Source organism: Phalangium opilio, unplaced genomic scaffold (assembly GCF_054372755.1).
Source record: "Phalangium opilio isolate 3A_F unplaced genomic scaffold, DU_Popi_V2 ptg000011l_1, whole genome shotgun sequence".
Classification (NCBI taxonomy): domain Eukaryota; kingdom Metazoa; phylum Arthropoda; class Arachnida; order Opiliones; family Phalangiidae; genus Phalangium; species Phalangium opilio.
This window is the reverse complement of record NW_028324147.1, coordinates 10,648,628-10,676,160: the sequence shown is the minus strand read 5'-3', so window position 1 is coordinate 10,676,160 and position 27,533 is coordinate 10,648,628. Positions and strand designations below refer to the sequence as shown.

Here is a 27,533-nt window from a genome sequence, read left to right as displayed (position 1 = left end):
AACTTCTAACGCAGCGCACTAGTGTAACAACGGACGAACACACAGACAAAAACATAGACAGCTTTTTAACTCTTTCCGTATTAATTTTGAATTGAGAAACAAGATTATATTAAATATTAAAATAAATATAATTAAGATTTAATATTTTCTTCGTTAGGTGTTCGCCTTATTGAGCGTTGCATCGTTTTGATAAAGAACAATTAAACATTCTTGGGAGACTTGACTAATACTTGACGTTTGAAATGAAGCATACGCCTGTTGCGTCGCCTTACTCAAATAGGTAGTATATAAAGGATTCGAATAGTAGGTATGGATAAGACAATCCGCAATTGCGTGAACCTTTGGTGGAAGCCCCATCATTGGGAGGCTAGACGTTTCTCGTAACCCTAGCCGATCGCCTCGTATGTCTTAACCTTAACGATGATGGTGGAGTAGAAGCCAGTGTGTACAGACTGGTGTCCATGACCAGAAGATGGTTGTTTGTAGAAGCCAGTGTGTACAGACTGGTGTCCATGACCAGAAGATGGTTGTTTGTAGAAGCCAGTGTGTACAGACTGGTGTCCATGACCAGAAGATGGTTGTTTGTAGAAGCCAGTGTGTACAGACTGGTGTCCATGACCAGAAGATGGTTGTTTGTAGAAGCCAGTGTGTACAGACTGGTGTCCATGACCAGAAGATGGTTGTTTGTAGAAGCCAGTGTGTACAGAGTGGTGTCCATGTGGGATGGACAACGACCAGAAGATGATGGTGTGTAGAAGCCAGTGTGTACAGATTGGTGTCCATGTGGGATGGACAAAGAGCAGATGATGGTGGACTATAGAAGCCAGTAGGTAAATGTGTCCATATGAAATGGACAAATGGCCAGAGGATATTGGTGTTAGACAGGCAATGGATAATAGCCATTGTAAGTGGAATACAATTTTCCAAATTTCCGGGAACTGTAAATGCGGTCCGGAATTTGGGAAAACGTTTGCTCCGATTTGAAAACTGCGAACGCGGTCCCCTGGGGTGTAGGTCAATAACAACAGACAGACACACGAGACACACACACAGACACCCACACAGACACACACACACACGTCGAAATTAGAACCTCTCCGTGACATACGTCACTCGGAGAGGTAAAAAGTTACATGCAATCAAAAAAAACCCTTATACATTAAAGGCAGTATGAAGTCTTTTCTAAGAGAGCTACCGTTCTCTCAGAATTACTATACAGTACGTTAAATGAGGATAGAACAAGGAGATTCAGCAGATAAATATTATAGGCCACTTTTTTATCTATGATTTTAGTGTGTTCGTTGAATTTTAATTGAGGATCGTACCATACACCGAGGTATTTGTAGGACTGTATTTCTTGTAAGGGGTAGAGGCCGAACCTTATGTCTTTGCTACGTGTCCTAGTTTTGTTGATATTTGAAAAAAGCGTGAACACTGTTTTGTCTTTGTTCAGTTCCAGATAATTGTATTTTAGCCATTGGTAGATTTTGTTAAGGGTCTTGTTAATATCATTTATCAGATTGTCTAAATTTGGGCCACCTTCAAGACTAACAGTGTCGTCAGCGTAAAGGGTCAGAGAATTCGTATCATCGATGGCCACCATATCGTTAATGAATAGGTTAAAAAACGTTACCCAGATATTCTTAAAACTCTTACAAATTCCTTTAAAGTAATTTATCTTCCAAGGCCAATCAAGGGTCGCTAGATTTCGACTCATTCGTTTCTACGGTTTTTAGCCTGCCTCGTTAAATTTAATTTCGGCGATATTGTTAATAGTCCTAAAAACTAAGTTCCATGACGATCTAGTCCGATTTCATAAATTCATTCCAAGTTTAACGAGCTTTGAAGCGGACTAATCCTTGACCGGAGAAACGAATGACATGGAGCCATTTTAGCGGCCCCTAATTGGCCGCGGAAAATTGCTTTTTTTGAAAAACCACTGATTTATATAACAAAAGATAGAATTAATTTCCGCGAATTCAAAAATATCGAGCTTTTAATTCTCCGATTTCAGGTTATTTGGCAATATGCATTTGAAAATGCTTCATATGAAATGATTAGAAATCCACTTTACGAAAAAAATTCCATCTACAAAAATCGTTGCAAAACTGAGTTTTGCATAGCGAAGCGAACTGAAGTCACAACTTTGAAAATTTATTATAAATTAACTAGAACGTTTTTGTGAATTATCTCAACATTTATATGCATATTTTAGCACCTTTAATAAATTTAAAATAAGGTTTTATTTCTACTTTATTATCCATTTAAACGGTGCAGCGTGCTCTGAAGCAAATATTTATATATTTCTCTTTTTGGTTTTTAGCGTTTTAATATTTTAGGAACATTAAACTTTAGACAATTTCTTCGATCTTAGACCTTAAGCAGAATAACAGTTGTGCTAAAAGGCGCTTAGTTTTTGATTTTAAGGGCGGGAACTGTTTCTGAAGAACATAATGGGTACTTTAACTTCTTTTTTTGGCTACATGTAGTTATTTTTCCCAGTTAGTGTCCTCTTTTGGATATGGATTGTTATTATTTATTTTTTAGTATTCATTAGTATTTTCTTAGAGGGGCAATTTCCATATTGGAGGGCGCAAGCCGAAAATATTACTTGAGACAATATCGACATTGCAGGGGAGAATGCCCTCTTTGTCCCCTTAGTGTCTACGGCACGGGTAGCCAAAACTTTTGTTGTATCCCTTCCATTAAAGGGATACAATAACATATATTCCGGTTATGTCCCATTTCTCGTCACACAGTAATAATATCAATAACACGACAAAGATGAATGGGCTATGTTTATGCGACTAAGCCATGACATTTAGAAGAGTTGCACGAAAGAATACAAGGTGCCAAACTAACTCCTCTTATGCTATAAATTTTACAAAAAGAATCTAAACTTAGTCTTGAAGAATGCCTACCACGAAAAGTAAAGCACACGCCACACGGAGCATATAAGATGATGTTTTAAACCAAACTAGGGTTGTTTAGATAAGCTCCAAATTTTCTTACTGTAACTAGTTGAAATACGATCCTATCTTACTAATATTATAAATGTGAAAGTTTGTGACTCGATCCCGCTTTAACGGCTGAGCGGAATTTTTATGAAATTCAACCGCTAGGTGACCTCGATGAAAATATAATTTTTATACCTTTTTTATCACGGTAGAACATTTCCGCCGGATAAGTTCAAAGATTATGCTCTAATACGTTCAATATTCCCATTCCATACTTCTATCATATGTAACAATTCAAACGCGTTTTCAGTAGAATTCTACGGTACGTCAGTCACAAAAATATAACATCATTCATGGCTAACTATAATTTACTTGCTAAAGCCTTTGCCCTATTTTAGGGTCATTCAGATTCTAGCCATAGTCCCTCAAGGATGCTTGAACAGAGCTCCATCCATCGCATCGCGTATAGTTGCTTTTGGTGGGTGCAAGCTTCCAAACGTATTTCTCCATTCTCCTGAACTCCACCCTTTTCAGTCTCTCAGTATCCTTCATCCCGCATTTCGTATCGACTATTTGTGAAACTCCCACGCTTCGCTCGGAAGGATTTAGTCTTCAGACAAGTTTCCAATGAAACACTCGCTCAGTCTGTTCCTTCTCTAGCTGATACGCCTAGACTTTAAGAAAACCATAGAATTAAACTGTTTTAATACATGAAGCTGGTGGCTAATGCTGGGTGAGTTGCTCATTTGTTTTCAAGTAATTTTTGAATTCAGGGTTTGCACGGTTTTGTGTTCACATCTTCAGGATCTTATCTTGTACAAAATGCCCGTTACAATTATCGATTCACATTTGGGAACGTATAAATATAGGTCTAACATTTTCGTAATTTCACGCTTTTCTAATTGTTCGCCCGCTTTCTCATTGTGTTTGACCGTTTTTCAAAGTTGTAATATTTTTCCATGTTACTGTAATATTATGATAATTAAAATTTGAGAGAAAATTAAAATCTAGGGTACACATCTGTATTTTATCATTTCAAAATTGTATGAGGAGCGTTAAATGTTTCTGAAGTCACATTAGTGTGTACAGATCATAACCGAATATGGATAAATCCTAATTAAATATTCTCTCAAAATTATCTTGAATACATTTTTGAAATCATAATTCAAACGGGGAAATTTCAGTCACGCGGTGTACACTGATTACTTTTAACTCTATAAAAGTGATTACTTTTAACTCTATAAAAGTGATTATATGTAGTCTTTAAAAGTCGTAGCCTCGACAATGCAAAAATTATTACACGCAATCCGTGAGCTGAGAGGGATTAGCCCCTTTTATCCAGTGTACCTTACAATAGAAGAGGTGAAGTTCTAGTTGGAGTTGGAGTGAAGAGGTTCTCTCTTGAAATTTAATTTTAAAGGTAGCTTTGCAATAATAAGGGCGAAGTGGTTAATTATTTCTTTGGCTTTATTTTCAAACTCGGATTACTGAAATTTAATGCTCCTACTTTTCACAAATGTTTCCTTTGTTAAATTAGAATTTAGACAAAACTACAGAAGATAAAGAACAATTGATTGAAAAATATACTTATCTGCTGATAGCTTGTCATATTAACTATTTTAAAATTTCTCGCGACCAGTCTAGTTAATTTTCTATAACGCGTTTTCTAAGCAAGGATAATGGCGGTAATATATGTACAGCGATTAACTAAGTAATCGCAATACTTGTAATTGATATGGGACCATTTCAAATCTGTGAAGAAGGTTATCTCCATGTCAAAGCAAGTCCCTTCTTAGTGTTGGCGCGGGAGGATAAGGAATGCGGGCAGAGAGAGATTAGCTACTGGTAGGATCAGGGACTAAGCTACTTTTCACTTTCAGACAAAATTTTACCAAAATCTGTCAGTTTTAAAAATGACGCGTTTTTGTTATGGTTACCCAGACAAGCGTAGCTATTAAATTTACGTAACCTTTTTTCGTGTTATTGAACTGGGCGTCCATTAATAACCGCGAAATTAAATTCTAGCTCATTGTTTTTATCTTCATTGTATAGTGAAATTTATTTATTACTCCGTTCAATTTATTATGTATATTTCATTCCCAAACGTTTTGCGTAAAAAAAATAATAAAGAAACACAGAAAAAGTGAGATTAGTTCGTTGGAAAGGTTACCCCAGGAAATTGATATAGCATTAGTTTTTACCTTACTCTACCTTCCAATTCGTCGATGGGATATTTCTTGAAGTAAATGTAAGTCTTATATTCTCGAACCATTAAAATTACAAGGACTGTATGAAGTCAACCTAGCGGAAATTTCATACCCACACGCTTGGAATAACATGAACACTGACCGGTACTTAGAGGGATCTGTTACAATCCTATTCTAGAATGGTGGAATTGCCTGCAGGGTCTTATGGGATTATAGAGGACCTCCTCAATCAACTTAATTACGACGAGGATGATCTTTTGGATATGACTATTCTTAAAAACCAAATCGGTAGTGATGACGATATCATAGAGTCCGACACCCCCCTCGAATGCCAAGTACAGTTTCAGTTATATACGACGTATACGCCGTGAGAAAATTTTCGTGAAAGATAATTACATTACATGTTAACCATTCCGGGACAAGTCGCCGTTATGCTGGGATTTTCAAAAAACCCATCGAAAACCTCTACCATTTTTCACTCTGGAACAGACACGTACCCTGTGGACTTGAACGCGGGTCTCCATTCCCTCTTTCTTTATTCGGATATAGTCGAAAGTAGACCGGTTGGAGATGTGAACGTACCGTTGCTCAGAATCGTAAGCATACAGGGTAATGATGGTAAGACGGTAGATAAAGACTCCCAGACCGCACTACCTTCCCGTTGCTAGTAACACTTTCCAGTCAGATTGAAGTTAACATAGTGAGCGGGCTTGGTATCCCCGTGCATATCGAGCGAGGCAGACTTCACGTAACCCTACACTTTAGACCTCGTTGAATATGGACGTCATTATAAACCCGAAAGTGACGATGATTCGCGTATTATTTACGTTGAGAGTGTTAAAAGAAACGCGTCAAGAACTGGAAAATGTCCCTTAACCAATCGGAATAGGATCATCATTTTCTGAACCAGATTGGACATGGATCAAGAGTTGATTCCTATAAGCAATTTTATTCCTAGCTAGGTGCTTCGTTGGCCGTGTGCTTAAAGTGAAATTACCCTCGGAAGTGCTTATAGCCCTCGCCAAATGTCTCGAAGTGGCTCTGATAGTCTAGAATGCTAATTTGTGTGAGTACAAAAAGTCCCCGTTTAATTTTCAATTTGCCTTGTACCTGGACGGAGCTAGTGCCCGGCATAAACCCCTTTCCCCAAACCTTTCTGGTGGTCAATATATTAGGTCTTATACGAATCTCTCAAAGGTTATTGGGAGATGGGGAACTATATTTCACGGGAGGAATACCCTAATGGGAATTTTGTATTTGCTTTTGATTTGAGTTCCGACGTCAGTAGTTCGTCTTCCCAATTTGAATTGATAAAAAACGCTAACTAGCGTCTGGAATTAAAATTCGCTAATGACCTGTGCCAGACCGTCACGGTTTTGTATTTCTCAAAGTATCAGAATTTGTAGAAATTGATAAGAATAGGACTGTTATTACATTCTAGCCAAACACTTCGAACCGATACCGTCGGAAATCGTAGAACGGAGTAAATTTTACAAAAACAGGTGAATCAGTTGCCATGTATGTTGCTGCCTTAAGACAAATTGCAGAATTTTGTAACTTTGGTAACACATTAGATACGATGTTGCGCGAGAGACTTGTGTGTGGTATCAATAACGAAGGAGTTCAAAAACGTCTCCTCGGTAGTCCTCGCAGAAACAGCTCTCGATATCAAGAAAGTCATAACTATAGCTCAATCACTCGAAACCGTAGAAAAGGAGGCTTTCGATATCAAATCACAACAGGACTCGGGTCAACAAATTATCACATTTCAAAAGAAGACAACAAAGGGCGAATAACACAACGTCCAACTCACAATTTCCAGAAACAACCGCACATCACAATCGCGGAATCAAAACAAGTGCCTCGTAATACCCATGTATTCGCTGTTCCAGTGCTAACAAAAATAAATAGGGGAAAGTGTCGGACTGCGAAATTTTCCTGCCTTTACCTTAGCTTGACATGCATTTCGAGACGCTCGAGCAAGCGAAATGGTATCAGCCAATCAGATTTGTAGTAGATGATGTCATTCTTCACGAAAATACCGCTCGTACGCCACCAAACGGGAGAATTTGGCACAGGCGTATCTGAAGGAAGAGTCACAACGCTCTGTTCTATTTTCTTTAGTGTTATTTTCGCGTTTGAAGTTTGAACAAAGTTAAAGTTTGTTTAAAACGTTAGCACGCTGAAATTAAATTAAAATTGCCGCAGATGTTCTTGAAATCATCATTTAATTAAAAAATTCATCGTAAAAATCCTTTAGAATTTCGTTTAAACTTAGGCCCAGAGTTGTCATTATAAGCTAAAACGTTTAAATATTAGTAAATAACATCAATATTAGCAAGCTACATTAATAAAATCATGTACATCATCAAATTAAATTGTGGCGATAAACTGCAGTGGCCACGGTTAGCCTCAGTCAAAAGCAGATAATGTAAAATAAAACCGCACTATTTCTCCACGCGCAAAATCACAAATTATCTTAGGTACGTGGTGAATAGGCGAGGGGGATGAAACAGATTTCGCGAGTATGCATTCACCCCTCCAAATGCATGTCACAGACGAAGGAGAGAGTCCGACACTTTCCCCTATTTATTTTTGGTGCTAAACATCACGAATGGGAGTGGCCATATATAGACGCAGAATGTTTTCAATGTGGCACCAAAAGACATTTAGCTATCGCTTGCAGAAAATCACGCAACCAAACTCAGCCACGTACTCAAAATTCGTCGCGTAACGCACGTCCAAGCCCTAATCGTGGCGGGCCTTGTCGCAACTGGTTTGCTAAAATCTATCCGTAAATATGTTCTTGTGCGGCGTAGAATGTGACCTACTATTATACTATTATAGTGACCTGAAGCCATTTTCGCTGTCCTACCCAATAGTGATGTAGGGGTGTAAATAGACGTAAAATAGATAAAGCAATAATAGGTCAATAACAGACAATAGACAAACAAACATGTAAAAGGTAAAGCTAGATAAGAGACTGTAATAAATAGGGAGTTGGGGACAACACTTTAGGCAGAGTAGAACACGCGAGGACGACGATTGATATTTGACGACAGATCAGATTATAACCGAATAAATAATATTATAATAAGTACGGGATGTCTTATATATGCGTAGTTTTAAGCCTATTAAGTGATGAAGTGCGTCTTGGGTCGAAATTTGTTGCCATCTTCTGTTGTTGAGTGATAATCTTTCGTCTAGCTTCTTGAAGAGGGTAATGTGGCTTCAGGGCATTTTTGGTCGTAGTCAAGGGTGTTCTATGTCTTCGACCCATGCTAAGTTCTGCTGGCGATGCGCGATTATGCTTCGGGGTGGTTCGGTATTCCTATAATACTGCGGAGAGACCCTTCCACTTAGTTTAGCCTTTATGATGGAGTTCTTGATCGTCTGGATTGTTCTCTCCGTTAATCCGTTCGATTGTAGAGAGTATGGTGAAGAAGTGATGTGTCTGACTCCCCATTCTGCCATAAATAGTTTAAACTGGTACGAGATGAATGGTGGGCCATTGTCGGAAATTAGTTTCTACGGAGGTCCATATTTGCTAAAATTTGGTCGCAGGAAGTTTATTACGGCTTGTGAGTTGGTTGACGATAGTTGTTGTAATCTACCAAGATGATTTCCCACTTTAAAAAGGTCAGTGCCCTCCATTTCGCATGGTAGATATGGGGTCGGGTGAGGCGTCATCATCATTGGGAGGTTTGGTTTTTGACGGCTGGCGCATATGGTGCAGGCACGTATGAATGTTGTTAAATCCTGCATTAGATTTGGCCAAAAAATGTTGAGTTTCGCCTTAGCAATGCAGGAATTGATACCCTGGTGTGTGGTATGAACTTTACGGAGGAGTTCCTGCTGCATGGTTTTAGGGATGACGAGTCTAGACCCTTGTGTTGCGTGAAGCTCGTTTTGATATGGCAAATATGGTTTACATTCTTCTGGTAAAGCCTTTTGTTGCTTTGGCCAGCTTTCCTTTATATACGTGATAATTTTCTGTATGATTGGGTCGTTCCGTGTCACTAGTTGGTACCGTCTTTAGGCATCATCCGGTAGTGTTACGATTTCGTGCACGGCGACGTAGGTTCTTTCCAGATTTGAAATGCCAATCAAGGTCTTGTCTTGCGGAGCTCTAGATAACATATCTGCTATTAGTAGTTGTTTTCCGGGTACATAACGTTAGATCGAATTGGTATCGGAAGAGGCGCATCGTCAGTCTCTGTAGCCGGGGAGTGATTTGATGTAGTGGTTCTTGAAGAAGACCAATCAGGGTATTATGGTCTGTTTGTACCGTCGTTCTTGTCCCTGCCATGTAATAATTGAAGTGTTCGCACGCGAATACAATGGCTAATAATTCCTTTTCGATTTGGGCATAACGTTTTTGTGTGGGAGTGAATGTCGTTGACGTATATTCAATTGGATGTCGTCCTGTATTAACACGGACCCCACCCCGTTTTGGCTAGCGTCGACGGATAGAGTGATTGGCTTAGCTGGGTTTAAGAACGCCAACACAGGGGCTGATGTAGCAGATTTCTTCAGGTTGTCGTAGTGTCGCTAATATGAAGGTTCTAATTTAAAAATGGTGTTCTTTTTGAGCAGCGTCCTTAGGGGAGCGGTGTCTTCCGTGGCATGAGGGATAAACTTCATAATGTAGTTGACCATGCCCAAGAAACTTTGCAGGGCGGCCTTGTTTTTGGGCGGTGATAAGGAAGCGATAGCTTTTGTCTTTTGAAGCAGAATCCTGTTTGCAATGCTCTCTCCAACATTCTGATTAAGCTTTCCCTGTGGGAAGTTATGTCTTTAGTCATCTGGGGATATATATACTTCCGGAAATTGCTAATATTGACGTTTAAATTGAAGCGTACCCCTCTTACCCGATTCTTTTAAAATTTTGGTATATATGGAAATCGTTTCCCTTGTAATAGCAAGGAAAAAGCGCAATTGCGAAAACCTGTGGTGGCCGATCCCACCTTAGGGAGGCTAGACGTTTTTCGTAACCCTACCTGATCGCCGCGTATATCCTAAAACCAAACGATGATAATGGAGTAGAAGCCAATGATACAGATTGGTCTCTATGTGGAATAGACGGAAGACCAGTGGATGGTGGTGTTAGAAGCCAGTGTAAGTCCAGACTGGTGTCAATGTGGGATTGACAAAGAACTGAAGATGGTGGTGTTGGAAGCACAGAAAAGTACCAGACTGGTGTTCATGTGGGATGGACGAAGACCAAACATGTGTGAGAACTCAAGTATAGAGTAGCCAACGGAGAGAAATACAATTTTCCAAATTTCTGTAACCTGTCAATGCGGTCCGGAAATTAGGAACACGTTTGCTCCGATACGCAAACTGCGAACGCGGTCACGTGGGTGTAACAACGGACAGACACACAGACACGGCCGTTACAGAACCTCTCCTAGACTACGTCACACGGAGAGGTAAAAATGAAACATGGTGGCAGAAGTGAGTGGACCCGTTCTTCTCCCACTCAGTCTTTTTGTTTTTGGTCGTTACCCTTCGCGAGTATTCCCTCCGTTTGAGTTTTCTCACCGCCGAGGCTTAACTGGTCGAAGTAGTTTTCTTTGTGTTTTACGCCTCGGGTATACGTTTTTGGACTCCCCGATGTCTTCGCCTTCCGTTGTTTCTCTGGAAGGGGATGTGTTTGCGAACTGGAAGTTGTTTAAAGCACAGTGGGACAACTACGAAAAGGCTACTGGACTCTCTATACAGTCTGCAGACATTCAGAAAGCTACGTTTTTAACGGTAATGGGAACACCTTGCTTTCAAACTTACCAGGATCTTTCTTTAACGCCAGCAACAGTGGCTTTAATACAACATGAACTGGATGAACATTTTGAACCTCTAAGAAATGAAATCTATGAACGGTATATCTTTAACACCGCATCGCAGCTATCATCTGAATCGATAGACCAGTACGTCCAGCGTCTAAAGAAACTCGCTAAAACTTATGGTCCATGTCAAAGAATTCATACGTGATCGTCTCGTCCTTGGAATGTTAGACACTAAATTTCGTCCTCAACTCTTAAACAAACCGAAACTTACATTGGCTAAAGCACTCGACATGTGTCGAACCAATGAACTGACTAATACTCAAGTCAAGAATCTGGGTGAGGTTCCTGGAGAACCACTTAACAGAAAACCTCGAACCATACAGGCAAACCGAAAGCGAAAAAAAACCACCACTGCTCAAAAACAACTGTTCTTATTGTGGAGGCATGCATATTCAAGATAGACAAGCATGTCCCGCATTTGGTAAAACCTGTAGTAACTGTCAACAAACAAACCATTTTGCACGTTGCTGTAAATCGGACACAACTCAGTCAATGCCGAGGCTACAAAGTTCTCGGAAACAGAATCGTAAACAAGTACATGTGGTCGATACATATCAGGAAGAGGATTTGCCAGACTCAGACACCTCTTGTTATGCCATCGGACCAGCTACAAATAGAAACAAATATTATACAGTCCTAAATATCCCTAGCAGCGAACGAAGAACTACTAAAAAAGCTTGATTGTGGATCAACTTGTAATGTATTAAGTAAGAAACTCTATGATTCCTTACCAGACACACACAAGCAACTAGAAAAGGACACAACTCAACTCCATTGCTATAATGACTCAGTCTTAGAAGTCATTCGATTCACCTTTAGGGACAAGGAATTTCCTCTAGAATTTCAAGTAGTAAAACATGACAAAACTCCGTTGCTGGAAGAAGCTATAGACTATAATGAATCTTAAAGATAAAGGATTTCAACTCGCAGATAACCTGAATGATAAATGATCAAGAGAGCTTATATTTGTTGCTGATTATTATTAGATGGTTGTTACGGGAGATGATACATGACCAAAAATATCGCGGTGTCATCGTAAAGGTCGATAGGCGCCTCATTTCAAAATTGTGGGAATTTATTTCGCTGGTCCGGTAATAGTAAAAGCTGGGAGACATGGTACTCCTATTCGGATATGCGGGCAAATATTGAAGGACCAATTGTGATCTTATGAAAATTTGCGATCACTTGAAATCTATTAATTTTTGGAGTTTTTGGTTTGCCAGAAAGAAAATTGGAAATTTATAGTAGAACGCGCGACCTTGAGGGGCGGATTCTATCGAAGGTTGGTTAAATCCACAAAATTAGGCCTTGAGAAAGTTCTTGGGAGATGCCTTCTACTCTGAGTAGTTTGAGACCACCTTAATCGAGGTTGAAGCCATACTAAACTCAAGGCCTCTAACAACTACTAATCGAGCTTGTACCCCTAACTTCTGTAAATGTTTTAATTGGCGTACGCGTAACTGCACTACCCTCTGACTGATCAGGTTAATGCGAATCGTGAAGAGCTTACACTCTTGCACTTGTTTAAGATGGAGATTAGATTATCCGGTGAAACTCAGTACCGCTCATAAGTATGTGCAACCAAAACGAGCAGAAACGGGCATGATGAAAAGCATCCAAGAATTTGGAAAATGGGTGTCATTTAGTATTTATTTATAGCTAGATCATGTTTAGTTAAATTAGGCACAGGAAAGAGTTTAAGGAGGCCTATGCAACTCCCATCTCCACTAGATATTGTGAAAATTTGTATTTGTAAATTATATTTTGTAATTAATTCTAACTCTTCGATGAGCTTAAGTCATCGAGTGGAGATTGTCGAAGTAAATTTTCTTGTAATTTTGGTATTTTTATTTAAATCTGTTTTTCTTCACTTGTTTTGGATAAGGTTTTAGGTTAAGAAATTTTCCCGACCAAGGAATGCAGGTGCAGCGGGTAATGCAAAAATTATTGTTAGCATGTTTTTTTCGCCAGACAATTCTCTTGGCTGGGCATTTTCCTTTTTTAGTGAATGGGTTGGCAACCCTGACCTTCGGCTTGTCCAATGAGAGCGAGTTTTCTTTTGGAGTTACCGGGGAAAACTGGGCAGTCCTACCACGAGATTTCATTATGTAAAATATCCTTTTGTATCATTATTTATTGCTGATACTCGGGGTAGGTATTGCTACCAAAAAATATATACTCATTGTAACATTCAGTATGAAACCCAATTATATTTTTAAACATTAAAACATACACCTGTTTAAACATTAAATCATACGTCTGTTTAAAGGAATGTTTCTCCCATAAACTTTTTTTGCTGTAATCCCTTTAATTACACCGAAAACCAAGATTTCGAGAGTTGAAAAAATTTTACATTAAGTATATTTTAAATTAAATCAGAAAAACTAATTGCATTGAGGACCTTATCGCGCCTGTATGGTGCTTTTCCGCAAAGCCAGAGAGACTGCGATACGTCACTCTCATATATTAATTCAGTCCTCCATCTTATTGGCCGAGGTATCTATAGGACAAGCTTCTTCTAAAAAGTAAACTCGACTTTTACGCGGTTGAGCGCTAGACCGGCGACAAGGTACGTTGGCAGCGCCGGTAGAGCCGTAGTCAAGCCTGCCCTAGACCGTAGCAAAGGCCTAGTCAGTACGCTAGCGAATCGTAACCATTTTGATGCACTATAAAGGGTACTTAAAGTGATCGGGAACAGTATAAAAACTAACCGCACACCTAGAGTTAACACTCTGACAGTCTTTTATAATAAAACTTGGCATTTCGGCAATTAATTTTGATTCAAATTGATGAACGAAACGACTAACGAGAGCTAAACATACTTGAAGACGAAATTGTCAGGCTCAAAAAAAAACCCGACCTAAGTTCTTCTGCTTGGAGTGCTAAAATCTCATTGGCTAAACGCTATTTAAACCAGCCAGTCATCTGGCAGGTCTGGAAAAGCACGACAGTGAAGTTTAGAGATAGGGGTTAAGGGTTTTGTCTAAGCATGGGCGAATACCAGTTTTTGACTGTCGAGACGAATATCGAATAGTGGTAAATTTTCTTATCGAATACCGAGACGAATAGTTGTTTGGGAACCGAATATCGAATAATTAGGCTTAACTTAAAATTGCCCTTATCGAATAGTTATCGAATAGTCAGAAATAGAAGGATTAATTAAAATCAATTTAAATTATATTTAGAATTTAGATGCGCTTTAGAGTAGTAGCACTTCAGGCCTATTTTCCCATAGAAACTTATACATTAAAAGGTGTAACTGCCATTACTTTTTTAAAACATTTTTAGGGTTAATATTTTTTTTTCTAGAATAGTTAATCGAATATTTAACGAATAGTTAATCGAATATTTAACGAATAGTTAATCGAATATTTAACGAATAGTTAGTCGAATATTTAACGAATAGTAGGCCCGAATAGTAAAATTCACTATTCGATATTCGTTCGAATACCCGAAATGGGGCTTATCGAATATCGAGATGGTTATTCGTCTCGATATTCGATCGAGTTATTCGTGTTACTCGAGTATTCGCCCATGCTTAGTTTTGTCCATATAAAATTTTATTTTAATTATAAAATGAAAACTATCGCTAATAATTTAATTTCAGTAGTACCACTATCTTTATAAAAGTACTATTGACGCTAAGAGACAAAAAAGTTTATGGGTGAACCACTCCTTTAAACGTTAAAACAAACGCCTGTTTAAAGGGAGGGTGAAGTAGAAAATCAAGCGATTTTTTATCGATTCTTCTACTAATTATAAGACCAGTCTGCATATAGTGAAACATTCAGGAAATACTTCCGAATGATTTTTAAATTCAAATTAGGTTCAGATTTTAAGGATAATTTTAAACAAGGACTACCGACCAATCGCGTAACGCCCTGCCTTTTTGTTAACAAAATTCTCGTGGCACGTTCCGTGTTGAATGAAATTTATCACGAGATTTGATAAAATTAGGCGCGAGACGTGACAATCGTGGCGCGAGACATGGAGCGTGCCACGAGAATTTTGTTAACAAAAAGGCAGGGCGTTACGCGATTGGTCGGAAGTCCTTGTTTAAAATTATCCTCTAAATCTGAACCTAATTTGAATTTTAAAATCAGTCGGAAGTATTTCCTGAATGTTTCACTATTCAGACTGGTCTTATAATTAGTAGAAGAATCGATAAAAAAATCACTTGATTTTCTTCTTCACCCTCCCTTTAAACATTAAAACAAACGCCTGTTTAAACATTAAAACATACGCCTGTTTAAACATTAAAACATACGCCTGTTTAAACATTAAAACATACGCCTGTTTAAACATTAAAACATACGCCTGTTTATACATTAAAACATACATCTGTTTAAACATTAAAACATACACCTGTTATTCAAAGCTCAAGTTAAGCTTGTTGCGGGGATGTATTTAAGTAACATATTTAATTAACGAAATATATAACGCGAAAAGGAATTTACGACAAACTAGTGGTTTTTTCAAATATCGTTCCTATTGTTTTGCTCTATGGGATAATTTAGACTTTTTCACGACAAGGTCAGATTAATTTTATGGATTTTAAAACCACTCTTAGCATCTTTACTTTTTTCTAGCATAAACTATTAAAACCAAGGGGGACTATCTCTCTCAAACTTTGGGCTTTCTTCCGAAATTCGTCGCACTCGAGCCTGCATGGGGTGAGTGACGTAGCTGAATGTCTAGGATTAGCTCCAAAACGTGTAAGGCGGGCTCATAGTATGTATGACTTTGTCTGTCTCTATTGAACTTAGGACTTAAAGAGGGTGTTTGCTTCAACTGAGATATTAAAAGTGAATTGATACCCTACTATATTAAATAAAACACAACCATGGATGTTTTAAAAATGTATTTGCTTCAACTGAGGTTTGCTAAACAGCGCAGTTTAAACCCGGCATTATTTGCCTTAGGAAATTCCCAATCAAATAAAAAATATCAACCTGTAAGAATTAAGCCTTGGTTAACTACGCTTTAGAAATTAGATTACATTGGTTGTCAGTCTAAAATTAACGTGACATGGACAATGTGAAAACTAAATATTTAAATACTAAATAATATAATTATTTTGCCTTTATGGCCCTTGGTTCAACTCTGTGAATCATATTTTAATACATTTGAAATGCAACGGACATGAACCCGAGCGGCGGCCGAGCCGAAGGCCCGAAGCTGACGCTCGAGACTCTCGGGTAGAGGTATGGGAGAGGCGAGGAGAGGGGAATGGAAAAAAATCGAGGGCAAAATCGCTACATCTTGTTTTATTTTTTAAGACATTCAGTGACGTCTCTCCTAGGGAAAATATAGGTGTCGTGCCCCCCCCCCCCACCATCCGTTCCAAAACTCCGAAAAATTACCCCCCCCCCATTATAAGCCAACCTATATAAGCGGATGCGAGTTTAAGAACCTTGTATTAAAACGATCTCTTAGACATTTTAACCACACACAGTTTTTTTTGTGAAAGCAGTAAACGCAATGCGAAAAAGGATATATTCAATCAAAAACCATTCTGATACATTAAAGCCAGTATGAATTCTTATCGAAGAGAGATACCGCCACACTGCAATATTTCAAGCTTCCCTTTGGAACAGCTATGTATATAAGCTTATATTGTTTTTTTATAAAACATATCTCACTTGGCTATCGGATAAAAAATTAAAGTAATAATAATATTACATATGAACGTAAGTACTTACCTGCGATAGCCCAGTGACTGTATAATTTATATAAACCAACTATATAAAACTGTATTAAACTTGGCTGTACTACATGTACTCTCGGAGCTTTTTAAGGTGTAGCAGATCCAAAGTTACGCATGACATATTCTACATGTTAATGTTTTTGTTAGGATCTGTTTATAACTTGCAACCATACCTATTGCGTACTAGAACCAGTATTACCCTGAAATGAGTTAGGCTTTAACAGGGTTAGAGTCGAACTTAAAGGAAACTGTTATGGATCCCAACCTGATTAACACATGATCAAAACTTCTTTAAAAATAAAAAATATATAAATATTGATAGGATGTAGGCAAGGATAAGGGAGGTGAGATGGATTCTAAATGATGATGGGCGACCTGCGGCACCGCATCTCTCCCAGTGTTCCTCGCGCATGTCCCTACCCTTCGGTAGGCGATAGCTAAATGATGCCATTTTATTTGTATGAGAACTAGCTTCTATTTTTAAATTGTAGCAATGATGTATTCCTTAACCTGAAAGCTAAGTGGTTGTAAAAATCTCTTTGTCTTCCCAAAGAGAATGGCAGCTACAAAACGGACAACTCGAACGACCAAAATGTAAACGAATCATTGTCCTTTAATGCTGATTCCATTTCTGAAACTGCGCCTCGATATCTATCGATCGTAAGTGTCACTGCTGAAGAAGTAATCCTGGTTTCCAGCGCTATTATCCTTTGGCTGGCCTGTGTCATGCTCTTCATTAATAAATGGGGAAAAATAAGAATGATGGAACCTTATCACCCAGATTTCCATGGCAGCGATTATCCCAACTCTAAGAAGCCATCATTACGAGGTAAAGTAAATTCAAAGGGGCGGGTGCCTATTTCTCTCCAAATTTTAGCTTTCTTCCCAAATTAAGCACACTTGATCTTGTATATCTGAATGACGTAGGTGAATGTCTGCGACCGGTGCAGAAATGGCTAAGAAAGCCAGGATATATGACTGTCTGCCTTTATTAGACTTCAAACGTAAGGCAACAGGCGGCTCCATTATCAGCCCTAGCTTTCTGGCTAATCTTCTCGACTCGAATTTTATTTAAAGGGATAGAATCAATGTTTTCCGACTAGTACAAGATGAGGGCAGTTTTAGGTAAAAAAATGTGCCTAAAATTATGTGTGCCAAAAAAAATCGAATTAAAACGTTTAAAATTAAGAAAAGTACGTTAGATATTTTGAAATTCAAACTAGCCGCGAAATACCGCCCAACTTGTTTTTCATACAGTGACGTTGCTAATGTCTCTTGATTCATTGGTTGTTTGGAAATAGGAGAATGAAGGGAGCTCTAGACCACTGTATAGTAGCTTTTCACCTTCACTATCACTGGGGAAGCGGCGCATATTTGAGAAGAACTTTGTAAACATAATTCTGATTTTTCATGTTTATTATCCTTTGTTCTCTTAACTCTCGGTTACGTTGTAGAGTAAGGATGATAGAGATTTGTCAAAATTATTACAGGTAATGTCCAAAACACCACAAAATGGTATTTCTAAGAACTCTGGTGGATTATTTCTGATATTGTAAAACAATATTCAAGACTAAAAATATTAACATTTTTATGCTATTTTGGCAAAGGCTTAGCTTCCATGTATAATAATGGTATGGCTTTATTTTAGCCTAATGGCCCTAATCTAAGCTTTAACATATTTTTAATTGTAATTAAACATAGTAAAACTATTACTTTGAACACCAAAATTACAGTGAAACTATTTACCTTCCTTTATAACTTTCAAAGCATCCGTATCGAAATGAGTTATATTAATTTGGCGAAAATGCACAATAGTATGAAAACTACTTTTAGGAGTAAATCTACTGTACCTCCGAGCGAGAGGAGGGTCGCGGGAGTAATTTAGTTTTTTCACTCGTGTTTTTGCAAACGCCTGTAGAGGGGGCAGTGATCGGAGCGGTGCCGAAAACTAATACTTTTAAAAATTAATTAAAAATAGTTAATTTATTAAAACTATCAACATCTATATATTTTTGAAAACGTAATTTTAGGTTCTATCTGATTTAAAAAAATGAAAGCTTTTCATTAGTAGTCAAAAGATTGATTCTATCCCTTTTAGGCAGTAGCTAATGCATAATGCTTAGACTTTGTGTAGTCAAAGAGAATATAACAAGAGGAGCAGAAACTTTGTAAATAGGGACCGGCTCTGAATTTGGAGGAACTACTTCCGGTTGTTCACGTGACCATGTCGTCTACGGTCTACTTAAAAATTACCTTTTGTACGTCAACATTCAACCCAGACATCAACCCTTAGCCACCACCAAAAATTAGCAGTCGACATAATTTAACCAATGAAAGGCGTCGCTGCTTAGCCAATCAACACAAACCGGATCTAGTTACTCCAAAACGGTGGCCGGGCTTTTCAAAAGCCTTGTGAAAGGCTAGACTTTCTGCTCCTCTTGGTATATTCTCTTTGGTGTAGTAGAGAAGTCATCTTTAATGGGCGCCAACAGAGCCCCTTTTTGCTTAGGCCTGGCATTCGCTTCAATTTATCTCTTGGAGTCTTTTTCTTGGGGCCCCGAAAAAATTTCACAAAATTTTAAAAACAACCTTTTGCTGGTGATGCGTGTTGCACTAGCCTCTTACTATTGTTATACTTGGGCTATCGATGGCATCGATTAAAATTGTTTATTTAAAGTACATGTTTACATTTGGAGAAGCGGGAAGATGGGATCTCTATCTTCAAAAGCATTCACAAACAGAAAGGGAAGTATCTTCGATGGGAAAGATAGTTTCTCCATTTAAAGGGAAAGGACAGTTGCCCAAATCCGCTTTTTAGCTATGTGTGTTTTATAACACGTACCTATATACGATAAAGCTGCCGGGGTATTTGGCGGCGTGTGTCAACTTGCGACTTTTTGGCCCTATCTAAGTTTAATATAAATTAACAAAACAAAAATGAAAATTTAGTGGGTATATAATTAATAACAATAAATACTAAATTTAAACAGAATATAAAACAATAATACTGCTTTTAATGTATAAGGAGGGTTTTTGTTTGGATGTAACTTTTTCGTATTATATTTACTGTTTTGAAAAAATTCCACAGATTTTGCAATCCAGGCCCTTAATATGTGGTTAAAATTTCAAAATGATCCATTAATTATTTAATTTTATAAAAAATAAAGTTGCTAAGGGTGGTTTTCATTTTCATAAAATTTTTCAGTCAATTTGGCAAAAAAGGTAAATTTTTCCTTAGGAATAACATGGGAATTGTTTGCTGTGATGGCCAAAGTTTCTCGACCATTTTTTGAAGACTATTTGTTTCGATAGGTCTGAAAACGGTTTTAAATGAAAGGTTGAACATTAAACTGGTGCCTTTTGAAGTTTCATGAAAAACAATTAAGTTTAAGTATTGTTTTTCATAATTTTAATTACATACTCTAAATTGCGTTGTTTACCCTGAAACTGTGGAACATACGACTTTTAGTGGTATGGGTTAGGTAGTCGTTTCACCGCGATTATAGCGCCTTTATAGACGATTATACTAAGTTAGCGATCCAGGGTAATTGAACTAGGTTAGCGATCCAGGGTAATTGAACTATGTTAGCGATCCAGGGTAACTGAACTAGGTTAGCGATCCAGGGTAATTGAACTAGGTTAGCGATCCAGGGTAATTGAACTAGGTTAGCGATCCAGGGTAATTGAACTAGGTTAGCGATCCAGGGTAATTGAACTAGGTTAGCGATCCAGGGTAATTGAACTAGGTTAGCGATCCAGGGTAATTGAACTAGGTTAGCGATCCAGGGTAATTGAACTAGGTTAGCGATCCAGGGTAATTGAAATAGGTTAGCGATCCAGGGTAATTGAAATAGGTTAGCGATCCAGGGTAATTGAACTAAGTTAGCGATCCAGGGTAATTGAAATAGGTTAGCGATCCAGGGTAATTGAACTAGGTTAGCCATCCAGGGTAATTGAAATAGGTTAGCGATCCAGGGTAATTGAACTAGGTTAGCCATCAAGGGTAATTGAACTAGGTTAGCGATCAAGGGTAATCGAACTAGGTTAGCGATCAAGGGTAATCGAACTAGGTTAGCGATCAAGGGTAATCGAACTAGGTTAGCGATCAAGGGTAAGTTTCCACTGTGAAAACGAAGGGAAAGCTATTAGAGTTGGACTGGGCGTTGATTGTCATGTCAACCAGTCAGGATTGAAACTTTAATAATGAACACGCAGCTTAAAACTAAGGATTTAACGGTTCAAAGTGTCGAAAGTTAGTTTTGTCGGGAATAAAAAATAATTCATAAGGAGCAAGAACCTTTCCAGTCCTACTATGTTCCTTTTCTCGACGTTGCTAGTTTTTCAACATACATTTTCATTTTTATTAAGTGGTCTATGCATTTTTAATACTTCGCAAAACTAAATTTACCTTTTTTGATATTTTAAATATACTGATTGTTCAATTAACCGGTATTAATATTGGTATTTCTTTTCAAATGTCATATTGGTATTTCTTTTCAAATGTCTAATTGGTATTTCTTTTCAAATGTCGTATTGGTATTTCTTTTCAAGTGTCGTATCGGTATTTCTTTTCAAATGTCGTAATAGTATTACTTTTCAAATGTCGTATTGGTATTTCTTTTCAAGTGTCGTATTGGTATTTCTTTTCAAGTGTCGTATTGGTATTTCTTTTTAAATGTCGTATTGGTATTTCTTTTCAAATGTCTAATTGGTATTTCTTTTCAAATGTCGTATTGGTATTTTCAAATATCATATTATCTAATAAATATAGTTGCCTAGGTGGATTTCCATGTTTTTGAGATCCCTTAACAGTAAAATTTTTATACCTTTGAAGTATCAGGAGCTATGACCTCCGTTGCTTTTAGTTCTACTCCCAAATTTGATGGCTCACAAAACTTTATATTCTGTTCTTTCTTCATTATTGTTAAAATATGTTTAGATGTTATTTTTCTTGAAATCTTATCTTTTTTCCATATTCTTTCTCCCGTGACCCGGTTTTCTTCTGTATGCTATTCATCCTCTCGTGGGACCGTTAATGTAGTTGACATATCAGAAGATCATGACGAAGACGTTAATGGTACTGTGGCGGACGAAATAGCCTTAGAACTGTTAAGGCGAACTCGCGTTCGACAGAACTCCATGTTCGTCTATGACAGTTGTAGTTCCAGATCATACGACAAGATGATCTCTCGTCGGTACAAGAGCGCCGAAGATATCCTTTCTCTCGTAGTTCACGTGGAAGAGTTACAAGAGGTTCAGGAACTCCAAGAAGATGAGAGGTGTTGCTCCAATTCCAAAAATTTGGATCAAGTAATACTGGACTCCATGCAAAGCCCTGTTTAAAAATTTTATTAATACTCTAATTATGAAGGAGTTGTAAAAATGTACAAAAAAGACTGGTTTTAAATTCATTATTTCCTGCCTTACGACTTAAACATAAGGAACAATAAAAATATTAACATTTTTTTTATTTTAGAGTGAAAAAGTGTGGATTAGCAGAATCATAGTATCATAACGAACTTTATCTTTAAGTAATTAGTGTAATGCACAAGTTATTAGTTAATTTAAGTTTCCAAGACCATTATCTGAAAATTTAATCATGATCGATTCATAAAGAACAATATTTCGTAAATAACAATATTTCGAAAATAATAATATTAAACGTACGTTTTTCTAAAAATCTAAAGCATAGTGAAAAATTAACTATTTTTTTCTAGTTACAAATATGCTGTGGAATAGCTCTATCATATGTTTCATTAAAAATGATTACGAAAGTGATATTATTTTGTGACCTCTTTAAACTTTTATTAGCAATTAAATCAGGAAGTCATAACCCCTACTTTCTCAAGTGATGTTTAAGGTAAACAGGGGATGAACCCAAAACAACGTTATAAAAACGGCCATTATCGTGTCACGATTCGTTTATATGTTAAAAATTTATTTACCTTACTACAGTAGCGACTGCAATACTAATTTGCTTGAAAATGGAGCTTTTAATCAAAAAAGTAGCGTTCAGATCGCGCAGAACTGCATGAAGGCAAAGTTTTGGACCATTTATGTCATGGAAAATATAGGATTCCCAGTATTTTTTGGAAGTTAGTACTTTCTAAAATCCAATCAGATCTCTGGAATAGAAGTGAAGCACTGTCGGCCATAGATCCCCGCGTAGAGCAAGATTTTACCCCACACATTGCTGCATTGACAATGTATGTTTTTACCCATTCCAAGTAGGTTTATGGATTCCTGATGAAATACGTACGTGAAATGGTGAAAGGTGTCTTAAGGCTCGTTTTCATAGAAGCTAGAAAATTCGAAAACGCTCACGCTTCACGAGCTTGAATACGCGCGGTAATGTATTTTTTTCGAACGTTTCCGCTTTCGCTCGAAATTCTCACGCAACTCGCGCCTATGAAAACGAGCCCTAAGACACATTTCTTGGCGAATTTTGCAACTGCAGTTGGTAACTAAAAAATTGAGTCCGTTGTTCTAATTACTTAGAAAATTAAAGTCCCATTATCACTACTTTATTCTAAAGTACGTTTAAATAATTATAAAGTCAAGTTTCTTCAACATTGGTCACATGAAATCTACAAAAATGTTAGCATACCTGCTGAAATAATTTGGTTATAAAGGTTACTTACTTTTCATCACCTTTTATTTTCCTTTTCTAATTTAATCTTTAAAGTGTAACATTAAAGACCATATCATAATTTCTGTTTCCGAAATATTTGAGATTTTCAAATAAAAGGGTTTAACTAATTGATAATTTTTTTTTCACAATTTCAAAACTTGAAAATATCATAACGTAATATTAGTCCAAATTCTACACTACACTACTTTAGCTTTAAAGATTCCTAAAAAGTTGATGTGTAGATACTGTTTAAAAGAATTGCGGAAGTGGAATTTTGATGAAAAAACTAAGATAAGCAAGTTTTTTCAAATTGTTAATATGTGTTAATATTTTATGATCATATCTTTAAACTGAAAATAATTCAGTATCTGAAACTTCAGTCTTTTAATTCTATTCGCATATCTTTTTCATTTTCCATGCCTTTGTCCACAAAGACTATTTCATTAATATCTGTTCCTTCAGTCTTAGTTTTAATTAAGTTTCTTGAGAAAGTATTGGGTTCTTTGATACCTGAACTTAACAGAAAGAGATAAAAAGCCCAATCAGACAATCAGCAATATTCTTTGCAAAAACGTTAGTACGATAATTTTAAGCTGAAAGGCTAAACTTTACAAGTTTGTATCGTATTTAATGAAACCAATTGAAATTTTCTAACGCCGAAAGTAGTTAACATTCATTCAATTACAAACTACATTGGGCCCAAGTAAAGGAGTTGTTCGCTAGAGATCGAAATGAACACAGTAGCAACTCAGTGAAAAATTATCATAAACAGTTTTGGACTTATGAGAGGAAGGAACAAAACCACAATTAGAAGAGATATATTTAGAAAAGAATAGCAGAATAACAACATATAATACAGAGATCGAAAGGTAGTTCGAAAATGTTTAAAATCAACTGTGGAAGATAAGTGAAATCATAAAAGGGTCATATTACAGCTCCATATAAGTGCTGGACACAGGTTATGCTTTGTAAACAGCGCTTTCTTTCAAGACCTCCAAGCCCGCCATCTATAGCTCGTTTTTACAAGTTTAGTTTGCCCATTAACCTGGACCTGGAGTTACGTTAACTTTCGGAAGTTCCGGTTGATGGTAATGGCTGTCAGATCGCCGTCAGTGTCAAGTGTTAAATTTGTTATCGTGTTATAAAGTATTGGGAAAATTTGTCGCATTTAAAACCAAACAAACATCTAGGCCTATGTCGACGCTGTGCTGCACATTACCTTTAATTGGTATTAAACTGGTTCAACTACTCCCGGTAAAAACCTTTAAATCGGTGAAAACTCAGTGCTGTATTAAGATGTATAAACAATGTTCTAACGTGACGAAGGACAATTTGATAATTTGAATTCAAATGCATTTCTGTTTCAACACACGCGTTTTAAAAAGCGAAAGAACATTTAGACCGTGATTTATTTTAAAATCCAAAAAAGAAGGTGAAATACTACTATCTTCCTCACAATCCAACATTAGATACGGGACAACGCTCTTCTCTCTCAGACCTTCCCTCATTGGCTACCAATTGCTTCCGCTTGCTTGCCACACTTAAAATATATTTCGCGCCAAAATCATTCCTCTGGTTTAGTTCACAAATTGGCCGCTACGTTTCGCATATACCCTTTTCACTTCTGTGCGGGGGAGAAAATGCTGATGCAAAGCGATATTATCTCGTCCACTACTTATAGAGAGCTGTAATATGATCCTCTTATGGTCAAATATAGATTAAACTATCTATAAAAGTCCAGCAGTATTATTATTTTTAATATCACCATATCCACGATGGACGTTACGACGGTCATAAACAAAATGAGACCTAGAACAACAATGGGCTATGATGGCATTACTAATTTTATTATAAAAGGCTGTAAAGATGTCTTACACTCTGTTTTCACTGGGAGAATTTCCTTGCAGAAAGAAATTCGCAGAAAAAGTAAAAAAGGTAAAAACCACAACGGAAACTTTTATCCTGTGTGGTTTGTTTCCACCATAGAGATAGGAACATATAATGCCTCCAGTGTCACAACATTGAAGCGTCTCCTTATTATTAGTGACTATAAAACGTTAAAAACAGTAGACTTTATCAAATGCACCCAACGCCATCTGTGCAAGAACGACAGAACTATTTTGATTTTTTTTCAACGGTGTAGTCTACAACTGTGCGTGTATTCTAGCAAATTCTTGAGTAATGTTAATGAATAAATTAAACAGATTGATCAAGATTTCACGTATGATTTACTTAAACAAGGAGTCTGTTTTTAGTCAGCGTGACGGCCGGTCGCTTTTCTTGCGCTCCGGTTTCTCTGTGATTTCTTAAAGTTCTGCACCGTACTTTCTTCTCTCCCTCCTCCGCTTCCCTCCTTATGCTTTCCCCGGAAAGCGGAAAAAACAATTAAGCCTCGGCCTCTTCCTTAATCGAAGATGATTGCCAATCTGAAAAAGCAAGAATTCAGGCAGGTCAAGGCTGTCACTTAATGGATACTTCGGTCTCCCAAGATAAAATAAAATCACTGATATTTCAACCCTCTGTTACCCGAGAAGGGAAAATTACCAAGGATTCACTAAACAAAATCGTACGTACCTTCCATGATGCTGACTTTATTCTCTTTTGCACACATTTTGAAAAAACCGTAGGCGAAGTGAAGGATCTCCGGGTATTAAAAGGAGGCGCCCTACTTGTGGCACCAATTTCCAAGAAACAACAAGATCTCCTCGTTAAATTGGATCACATCGACAACATCAAATTCTCGGTAACCTACCCTGGACAAAACCAAGATCCTGGAAATAAGGGCGTTATATATCGAGTCCCAGAAAATATCGATGAGGCTCTTATTCTACCGGGCCGGTAGGCCCTTGTAGATATGACTTGACACCCATTTGTAACGTTAGAGCAAAATTCACATGCTTTTACTAAATTTCCTTTGGAGATTAACATGGGGTTTTTCGTGATTTACCCCCACCGCGAGCTGAAAAACTACAGCAAAGTTACTTTTCGGAATACTCTTGAATTATCAATGAAGTATTCAAGGTGTGCTATCGGCTAGTTTAATCTAAATCAATTAACTCTAAGTATGTTAATTTTAGTTAATTCGGAAAGTACGTCAAAAAATTACTTTTGGGTCAGAAGTCAGCCTAACCTTATAGCGCGCTTAAACCTATTTCTTCATTTCGTTCTCGTTGACAACTAAAAGGGCCTAGTTTTGTGCGTGCTAACAAGTTACGTTGGTAAATTGCAAATGTTGGCTTTCTTGCGGATTTTCCTAACTATTTAGCAGTAGACGCTAACAAATTACTATTTCATCCGAGCTTAAACACCTTTATATGTTTTTTCTAATTAACTGTAGCACCCTTAATAAGAAATACTTCGTTATCAGGTCAAATTTTCGTCTAGAAAAGTAATTCAAGTAAATAATTACAGTTAACAGAGGTTTTTATATCATTTAAAGTAAGTTTTTGAACGTTCTTTACGGCCAAGGCTTAAGTTGAGGGCACGGCACTAGACCAAGTTGCGTTACTCAACACTGATCAAAAAAGGGTTTATGACAAAGTCATGGATCACTTCACCCAAGAGGGAGGGAAAATTGAAAATTTCTGCCACTTTGTATCTGGTCCGGGCGGCACTGGAAAGTCCTTTCTTATTGCTTCTATCTCCAACGCCGTTAGACGTCACTTTAAAAATGCCGGTAGAGTCGCGATAGCCGCTCCCACGGGCTTGGCAGCCCTAAATGTCAACGGCGTAACGTTGCACAGATTACTTATGTTGCCAGTAGAACATGGGCGTACCGCGGAATACCATTCCCTCAATTCCGAAAACATTTCCATTATGAAACAAACTCTGGGAAATTTGAAACTCATGATTGTCGATGAGATTTCTATGGTGTCTTCGGTACTACTAACTTACGTTCATTTAGGCTAAATGAATTTTGGGAAATGAAGAAGCCTTTCGGCGGTGTGGTTTGCGTTCTTGATGTTCGAGATTTCTTCCAATTGCCGTCTGTACAGGGTAATCCTGCGTTTTTAAAAGTCACTTCGCAGGAAGCTAGACTAAGATTTAATAGCATTGATCTTTGGAAGTATTTCCAATACGATGAACTAACGCAAAACGTTCGTCAGGCGGACGACCGAGTTTATGGCGACCTTCTTAACCGAATTAGAGTCGGAACTGTTACAAAAGATGACGTTTCAACCTTAG

At 37.5% G+C, this 27,533-nt stretch overlaps 1 protein-coding gene and 1 long non-coding RNA gene across 4 annotated transcripts; one reads left to right on the top strand and one right to left on the bottom strand.

Moving 5' to 3' along the window:
* The first annotated feature begins 3,362 nt into the window (after nt 1-3,362).
* On the top strand, nt 3,363-22,060 carry LOC149712107 (uncharacterized). Its single transcript, XM_089860689.1, has 3 exons — nt 3,363-3,690; nt 17,271-17,546; nt 21,759-22,060. Exons 1-3 carry the CDS (start codon nt 3,684-3,686, stop codon nt 22,058-22,060), a joined length of 585 nt encoding a protein of 194 aa, XP_089716815.1. The 5' UTR covers nt 3,363-3,683.
* LOC149712106 (uncharacterized) lies at nt 19,326-27,045 on the bottom strand. 3 transcript variants are annotated; one of them, XR_016377778.1, is made up of 5 exons: nt 25,923-27,045; nt 25,224-25,774; nt 24,568-25,157; nt 21,544-24,443; nt 19,326-21,421 (listed from the first exon to the last, which is right to left on the bottom strand). It is a non-coding gene; the product is annotated as an uncharacterized LOC149712106 (long non-coding RNA). The 3 variants fall into 3 exon arrangements; XR_016377777.1 differs by lacking the exon at nt 19,326-21,421 and having other exon boundaries at nt 23,470-24,443; nt 24,568-24,706; nt 24,793-25,157; XR_016377776.1 differs by lacking the exon at nt 19,326-21,421 and having other exon boundaries at nt 24,072-24,443; nt 24,568-24,706; nt 24,805-25,157.
* Between the last annotated feature and the right edge of the window lie 488 nt (nt 27,046-27,533).

Coding starts and splice junctions, on each gene's coding strand:
- LOC149712107 (XM_089860689.1), top strand. Junction 17,547..21,758: donor TAAGAAGCCATCATTACGAG/GTAAAGTAAATT, acceptor CCGTTAATGTAG/TTGACATATCAGAAGATCAT.